General features: G+C 39.3%; 1 protein-coding gene across 2 annotated transcripts; it reads right to left on the bottom strand.

The window, feature by feature from the left end:
* Positions 1-738: 738 nt before the first annotated feature.
* LOC149007830 (putative calcium-binding protein At1g02270) lies at positions 739-8,173 on the bottom strand. 2 transcript variants are annotated; one of them, XM_089165680.1, is made up of 10 exons: positions 7,622-8,173; positions 7,424-7,519; positions 7,171-7,276; positions 2,498-2,721; positions 2,308-2,384; positions 2,035-2,149; positions 1,809-1,934; positions 1,549-1,611; positions 1,328-1,438; positions 739-1,224 (listed from the first exon to the last, which is right to left on the bottom strand). In XM_089165680.1, the coding sequence occupies exons 1-10, from the start codon at positions 7,784-7,786 to the stop codon at positions 991-993; spliced, it is 1,317 nt and encodes a 438-aa protein (XP_089021806.1). In that variant the 5' UTR covers positions 7,787-8,173; the 3' UTR covers positions 739-990. The 2 variants fall into 2 exon arrangements, with proteins under 2 accessions (XP_089021806.1, XP_089021807.1); XM_089165681.1 differs by having other exon boundaries at positions 1,352-1,438.
* Positions 8,174-8,551: the final 378 nt, after the last annotated feature.

Raw genomic sequence — 8,551 nt, 5'->3', positions numbered from 1 at the left:
TGAGTTAGCCAGAAGACTGTAGCATCTAATTGTAAGGATTATGTCATAATTTACTAGTCCCTCCCCTGTTAAAAGAGATTGAACCTTGTAACTGTTTAAATTCTTAGCCTGATGGCAAAATGGTACCTAAGTCCCTATGAGCCACTGTCAGTTTCCACCCTCTGCATTTGCAATAACAGCAATTCTGGCAAATTCCCTGCTCAAAAAATTAGGTCATTTCTAGGGTTCAGGTCAATACAGTTGCTAGTTATGCTTACTTGAACAATATGAGTCAATATCCATGCATCCAAGCCTCTACAGTAAGAGCCTTTAGGGTGGGTCTAAAGAAGATTTGTGCTGCTTCAGAATCTACTATTGCCACTCAACTGCATTCACAATGAGAGCATTCTTTTATGCAGGATGTAAAAGATGCTGCTGAAGATGATTGTTTTTCGTTGTTTTTCTTTGGTCCATGACCTACATCAACATACTTGAAAAGCGGTCACATGAGAGTTTTTGGCCTTTTGTTTTTAGCCTAGTACAGTTTCGAGCATGGCCAACGGTGAGCAGGGATTCTCCTGAAAGTTCAAAGTTCACACAATGGTGATTTGCCAGAAATGTTCCACGCAGGGGAGACAGATTTCTGTGTTTGCAAAATTAGGAAAACATGTTGATCAAAATCTTGTTTTGATCATCATCTGGGTGTAAGTTATACATTCAAAGAAGTAGAAAACTTTCTATCACCACCCTACGAAACAAAAAACAAAAAAAAAAAGAGACAAAGTTAACAGATTACAAGCACAGTCGACATATTAGCTTACAAATACCCCCAGCAAACAACCCAACTGTAGAATCTCTATTAACAGTTTCATTCTCAATATGCTGCTGAAATTCACAAAAGCACCAGGGGAAATATAGAGAGGTACTCACAAGAGTTAACAAAAATTTAAGAAATGATATTCCCATTACCAATTTGCAACTAGTCATGTGGACTACCACAGATTTTATCTACTATGAACAACACTGCATTGTCACAGGGGAAAATTCCACAGTTAGAAGTGCATGATCAGACAAGGAATAATTCTCAGGCCAATGCCCAGTTTCAACCTCCGGAGGGAAAAGGACAGCGTTCTTGATTTGGAAGCCTATAGTAGTTGCAGTGTTTGACATGGTTTCTTTTGTTCCTCTCTCTTTAGATTCTTCAAGCTCTTTTTGCTGGCTTAATGTGCACGGGTTCCATGTGCTCTGCAATTGATGACTCAAGACAATACAACTAGTCAGCAGTTATGCCAAAAGACTAAACTGTAATGAAAAACTTTCACCACATAAATAAAGCACAAAAATTTACATCCAAGAATGAATATTCAATCACCCCATCTCCATTGGTGTCAAAATGGTCCCACAATTCCTTTATTTCATCAGTGCTTAGGAGATTGAAAGGATGGCGGGTTAGGCCTAACTAGTATACCAAAAAACAGAACAAATTGTTAGCCAGATGTATCTCAAATATCATAAGCTAGGGTACAGGAAATAACTTCCCCAAGCACACTCTGAATTCAGAGAAGATACCTGACTGAAAGTTTGAAGAAATTGATTATAAGTGATGTCTCCGTCATTATCATGAAGATGATTCTGTGGAATGAAAAGTGAAAGAACACTGATTCAGAAAATTCAACATCTAGATGACATTGAGTAAAGACCACACAATGTGGAGCATAACAAGGGAAAAGATATAGAAAAGGACAAGGATTTCATGAGCCTACCTTAATGTTTCCAAGAACAGCTTCCATTTAAGGTGTAGAAAACAAGAAGCAAATTCGTGAGCGTACCTTGATATTTCCAAGAACAGCTTCCATGAAGCTTGCCTTCAATGGTTTTCGATGATCATCAGGGTTATATAGCCATATAAAATCCACTCCACATATGTTCCCTCTGTGGTTACGGTGACTAACCCACTGTTATAGGCATACAAAAATAACAGCATCTTAGATTTTTATCTGTTCATGTAAGACGTTTATGCATGCAGATTATTAGATCAATGGAGGATTAACCAACCTTGGAGGCATCTTCATCACTATCAGTGTAATGATGAGCAATGTCATAAGATGATACAAAGCCTTGCGAGCGCAGAAATTTATAGACATGGCCCCTTTTACTCCCATTCCAATCCCTTAATTTACAAGATGAAAATATTAGTCTAAACCAAAGAGTCCCTTCCAGTGTTTTTTTCCTTCTCTTTAAAAAAAAACAAGAAGAAAAAAAAATTCACTGGTCAAATTATTTAGATAACATGTGATTGTTTTTCCTTCCAAGCATCTCAAAACTTACCCACACAGTATGATAGGCACAGGGGGAAGTTTGAATTCATCACTAAATGATTCAATGTACTGCAAAATCTTGTATACCTATGACAATAAAATTGAGAGGACAAGACTTAAAACGTGCAAGTCATTACCATGTCGTAAGGAAAAAACACATCTGGATTGAAATCTTTTTTGTAAAAGAATGAATGTGGAACCTGTTGTAGCCGAGGAAAGCAGTAACGGGAGTTGTGAGGAAACATCAAGTGTGTATTCACAACAAGAGCTTCATTTTGAATTCCAACAGTTTTGTTTTGAGATAAATTCAAAATCAGTTCAACGTGCAGAAGTTGAGCTACACGATCACCCATGATGTCATTGAATAGCAATTCTCTGTGATTCAAAACTTGGAAATGGTTTTTGTGGACTGCAGTAAGTAGACCTGTGACAAAGAGGAATAGTTGCTTCAATGCGTGGCAGACTAGATCTATTAATAGATTATGCAGTTGGCAGAAACCTTCCCTCCTTAGGCTCAGACTTGATGATGTATCCAGGGTTGGACACCCCCCCCCCTTCCCAAAAAAATGGGCCCAAGCTCACTATAAGCCAAGGAGGCCAAGTCCATCCCTAGGGTAGAATGGTCAATTCCTACCCCTGGATCGAGCTATATTGAAGACCAAGGTCCAGTAGTTTAGTTTATTTTGAAGAGAGTCATAGAGCTGTAAAGCAATGTTTCCTTTTAAGAAGTCCTATTTTAAGGATAACTTAAATTAGGAACTTTTATTTCCTTTTGGACTCCAGTTTGTCTGTTATCTAATTGGTATTAGGTAACTTACGTGTGATCTCAGATCCAAGGGCTGAGATTGCGTAGTAATTAGATACCTTTTCAGAATCCAATTTAAGTTGTGGTGGGGCCCTAGCAGTCAAGGTTACCCAGTAGCAATCTGTCTTTTGTTCAGGCTATAAATAGCCTTTCTAGTGTAAGTTTTTTCTTCCAATTTGATTGAATGAAAAAGAGTTCTATGAAAACAGACTAGTAAAGTCGTGGGGATCCTGGGAGGAGAAACTGCGGCTGGCTTGGTGTTTTGTTTCTCCTCCTTTCAAGACATTCGTTCACAGTTTTCAGCATTCAACCGAAGCTCCTGCAGTTCATCATCAACCAAGTATTAAGCCCCTCCCCTAGCCCTTCCACTCCCCCTTCTGCCCGCAGCCATCCCAGCCCCTCCCCCTTAGTTTCAGACCATAGAATCACTCCCCTCCCAGTCGCAAATCACCCCCACATCTCCCCCTCACTTTTCCCTACATCCTAGGTCATTCCCTTGAGTTCGCAAGCCTTCCCCTTCCTTCCCTTGTTTCTGTGCAAGCAACAGCAATAGTCCATTAAAAATCCTAATTCCCCAGCCCCTTAGACTCCCAAAACCCCTTTCTAGAATCGCACCAAGCTTAGGATTTCGTTCCCCAAGCCATCAGCCCTTTTAAACCATTAACCCTAATCTGAAAATTTTTGGCAACTCATCTTCTTCATAGAAAGTTGCAGAAAATTTGAATTTCCAGATTTTTTTCTTTCTGAAACTTACCTATTTCTGTCCCAACTTCCCACATCTATCTTAGCCCTTAATAAACCCTTACTAGTATCCCTAAACTACCAGATCAGCAACCCTAGACCAACTACTAGCCCTAGCCGAAACCCTAAACCTTCCAATTAGCTGCTGCGACTTGTATACAAGGTCCTGAAAGTGAACCCTAATTCTGGGATTACATCACTTGATAACGAAGAAATCAAAAGAGGCAATTATAGATTTTCTCACTCCAAATTTTCTAGTGCAATTTCCAAACAGTGTATACTGATAGAGCATAGGCTCAACTTAAAAGAAACAAAAACAAATAGTGGTTTGTTTAGGAACCATTAAGATAAGAAAATAACTGAATGGATAGATTTTGATCTGGGGGAAGGGCTGGAAACCATTGGAAAACATAGACCAACATATTGCGGGAAAAAATGATTAGTAAATGGTCCCAAGTGTATGGAACGTATTGGCTATCAAATTTTAGTTTGAAATTCATCATCATCGGCTAAGCACACCAACATATCATGGCTTTAGGCACCTAGTGATGTGAACCTGATTTTAGGGTTAGGCTTTCTAGAATACTCCCTAAAATTAAGGGTTCGCTAAGAGTCTTCCAATAAATTAATGGGATGATGTAAGGAACCAAGGGAGACTCTAAGACTATTGTAGGATGAAAAAAGTCAACCTAAAATTAAATGAGAAAGCTCTATTATCACAAATCAGATGGATTGGGGTAATTATGGGGAAAGGGAAAACTTAGGGTTCTATCAAATCCCTATGAGATGGTTTTGAGATATCCAAAATCAACCTGGGGTTAATGGGGAAGAGGACATGTAAGCAATACCTAATGGGTGGAAACTTTGGAGGGAAAACATTTCAATTTGTGGGATGGATGGGTAAGGGTTGAAGATCTTGGGCAACCTTTCTTTTCTTCTCCATTTTTTTTCCCCCTTCTTGGTTGCTGCAAGTCAAAAAGGGGATGGGAAGAGAATCCGAGAAAGGGGAGGGTGTGGGGATTGCCGCAACGGTTGGGTAGGGTGGGGCAATGGGCTGGGGAGGGTCGTGGGGGTAGGGGAAGGGAATAGGGGAGTCTCAGGGGGTGGGAAATGCTGCTGCTGTGAGGTCGCAGCAAGGGGGAGGGGCCTAGGATGGTGCGCAGAACAAGCGAGGGGCAGGGGATGGCTTGCGGGGGTCTAGGGGAGGTGGGGGGGGGTAGGGGTTGGCATAACTGGAGGGGAATGAGAAGGGGAAGACTGCAATGGTTTGAGGGGGGGTCTTCTAGGGCTTGTGATGGGATTGGGAGGTGAGGGCAGGGGTGGGGATGCTGTACGCACTTGTTAAGGCTGCTGTTGACTGTTAATGGTTGCTGGAACTGGAAGAAGCTGCTGTAGTTGTTGAAGAAGAGTGCTAGACAGGGTGCTGATCATTGAAGAAGAAAGCTTTTCCTCAAAATCTGCCATGGCCCCCTCAAACAGGAACCACAGTCCCCCAAACTCAATTTTCTTATTCACATAATCAGACAACTTATAAAGAAAGAGTAGGCCTAAATTTACAGTTTACTAAAAAACTTAACACTAAGTGGAATTCCTTTATAGATTAGGATCCCACCACAATAATCACACCCATTGAACTAAAAATTAAAAAATCTAAGGGTTCCTACTTGACACATGCTGAAATAAACTTTTAAGTAACTTAAAACCCTAATCTAAAGAAGTTTCACTTGAAAAAGGACTCCTTAGGACAGTCAACTACTAACTCAACCACTAACTCAAATTAAGACTTCATAACAAAATTGGACTTAAATTGAAACTGAATTTCTGGAATTAAATTCCAGCAACTAAATAGGGCTAAAATGCCCAAAATACCCTCCATAGGGGTTCGGCCAGCCTATGGAGGCTTCTTAGGTGCATTATGTATTTCTGTGTTCCCCACTTAGTGGTTCTGCCAAGTGGAAAATTTATGTTCACATCATCTAGTAAGAGAGCACATAATCCCAGAGCACAGTAAGGAAGCCATAAGCAGAGAGTACAGACATTGGAAAATTCATCTAGATTTGGTAACGTGGTATCTAAGAGCCAGCAAAAATTTGATATGTTCACTCCTTCACAGAAGATCTCACCCTAAATACTCCTCCCAAATACCTACAATAAAATTTAAGCACAAATATGGACAACTTTAAGTGACACTTTCTTGTAGCTCAAAAAGAATTGTGATTTTCTTGGGATACCTCCATTGTTAAGGTGATATAAATCCATAAAAAAATAATAAAAAACAGTGAATTCTTCTCTTGGATTAAACAGCAGCAAATAAAAATCTAGAGATTTCCTCACTACAAATTTTCTAGCACAATTTCCAAACAGTGTCTATTAACAGTGCATAGGCTCAACTTAAAAGGAAGGGGAAAAAAAGACTACTGGAAAACAAAGACCAACATTATTGAAAATATAAATGATTGGTAAATTGTCTCAACTGTATGAAACATATTGACTATTGACTATTAATTCTTAGTTTGAAATTCATCATTACCGGCTAAGCACACCAACATATCATGGGCTTAGGCACCTAGCAAGAGAGCATATAATCCCAGTGTGTAATAAGGAAGCCATAAGCAGTGAGTACAGACACTGGAAATTTCAAACGCTAGATTTGGAAACAACGTATCTAAGAGCTAGCAAAGATTGATATTTTCACTCCACAGAAGATCTCACCCTAAATACTCCCAAATGCCTATTGTAAAATTTAAGCATGAATTTGGACAATTTTAAGCGATACTTTCATGTGGCCAAAAAGAACTGTTTTTCTGTTGGGATACCTTCATTGTTAAGGTGATATAAAACCATATAAAAACAATCAAAAAGTGCAGTTCATCTCTTGGATTAAACAGCTAAAATAGAAATCTAGAGAATTCACTAGGTCTTTTTAGCAAAGCTCACACAGAGAAACACTAGATCTACACCAGAAGAAGGGCGGGATGTAACCATTAAGAAGGAAAAAGTGGAACTAATTCTCAGCAAGCAACAGATAAAGTACTAAGAAGAAAGGAAAATATAACAGTACCACAACAAGTTATATAATGCTTTTACAACTCCGGAGACTTAAAAATCCTAGAATTTATGTCAGTCATTGAAGAATTACTAGTCCCAAAAGGAATATAAAGAAGCAAATCAGAGAAGTGAAAAAGAAAAAAAAAAAAAAAGCCTTTTTGTTTTGTCAATTCCCACACCACTATACCTCCTCTTCTCATTTCCCTTTCCCCCAACATCAAATGGTCAAAACTAATACAAGGCACGAGAATAAAAGCTGGGTCGCCACAGATATCATACCATCACCACGGTTGTTGGTCCTTGCAAGCTTGTAAGTCTCATAACCAGCATCACTGAGTCGCCTCTCATACATTCCTACAAGCTCTTCATTCCCAACCCAAAATTCCTAAACATGAAATATCACGCCAGAAATTAGCCCATGAGTCCAAAACACCATACCAAAACCCATAGAAACACAGAACTTCTAACATAAAAGAACACTATATACAATACCAAAAACAAAATTCATACCAGAAAAGCGAAACAAACAGACCTGTAAGCATATAATCGAGGATTTAACGTATAGCAACCTATCCAATATGCACTGATTACGAGTAAACCAATACTCCCTGAACTCACTTTCACATCTCTGATGGGTTCCATAAAACAGAGACAAATCAAACCATCAAAGGCAAATCCAGAAGAAATTCAACGAGAAACCACAAAATATTAACAGAATTTGCAAGCTTACCACGCCGTTCAATCGCTTGTAAATGGGTGCGAGAATGTTGAAAGTAGCACAAGAGATGTCACCTATGCAGTTGGAATCTTGATCCAAAAAAATTGATTCTGTAGTCACACAACCACCTTCCTTAACTGCGTTTTCGATCGGATTTGGGCAACTTTCGCCACCCATTAGGAGAAGAAAGATTCAGAATTGGAACCTAAAGGATTTGGTTCTACGTGAAGCAATACGTGAAGAGGGGGTCCAAGGGTGATGTGTTTATACTTATCTGATTGATTAAAAAGGTGGCTCGGAACCTTCCGCATGAGCTACCATTGGAACTGCTCGAGAGAAAGCAAATATGTCGGTACACGGCCATTGATGGATAGAGTAGAATCCATACTGGGTAAGGGTGAAAACCCTTGGTTGATTTCTCCGAACGGGTTTCGAACACGGGGGGATTTTTCCTGTTCTTCACGAAAGCAATCGATAAAAGGTTGTTTATCAATTCGATTCTCCTGTCATTTTACTCAGAATGGGAACAAGTCTACTCGGCTGAGTTAACCTCGGAAGCGAGTTGGATATCAAATAAATAATCCATCCTCCGTTTTTGCTTCAACAAAGCATCATCAGGAGTACAGTTTTCATGTTTTCATCCCACGTGCACTTTTAAAATTTGTAATTTTGCTTAGGTGATGCGCATTTTTTTTTATTTTTTATTATTTTTTTTTGGATGAGGTTCATCCGGACCAGCTTACGAGCACCACGATTATATCATCAAGGGAGATTTTATATAAATATATAATTAAGTTGCGCATTTTTAATGCGTATGACTCTCAAGCTGAGATTTTGGACCGTTAGATCCAAAATCTCGATAGAAATTAAATCTCGACGGTTGAATTTCAATTGTCGAAATTTCGATCCAATGGCTGGCTTGACGGTCCTGTGCATTTAATG

The sequence above is a fragment of the Hakea prostrata genome, chromosome 8 (genome assembly GCF_041222555.1).
Source record: "Hakea prostrata isolate BN-2017 chromosome 8, UWA_Hpros_2, whole genome shotgun sequence".
Classification (NCBI taxonomy): Eukaryota; Viridiplantae; Streptophyta; class Magnoliopsida; order Proteales; family Proteaceae; genus Hakea; species Hakea prostrata.
Note: the sequence above shows the minus strand (reverse complement) of the source record. Positions and strands in the feature narration are given on the sequence as shown.

What these genes read in the sequence shown, in the direction of transcription:
- LOC149007830 (XM_089165680.1), bottom strand. Translation starts at nt 7,786, where the DNA reads ATGGGTGGCGAAAGTTGCCCAAATCCGATCGAAAACGCAGTTAAGGAA. An exon ending in TTCTTCAAACTTTCAGTCAG is followed by an intron (nt 1,439 to 1,548) that starts GTATCTTCTCTG and finishes TTGGTATACTAG; the next exon opens with TTAGGCCTAACCCGCCATCC. An exon ending in TTGAATATTCATTCTTGGAT is followed by an intron (nt 1,225 to 1,327) that starts GTAAATTTTTGT and finishes CATCAATTGCAG; the next exon opens with AGCACATGGAACCCGTGCAC.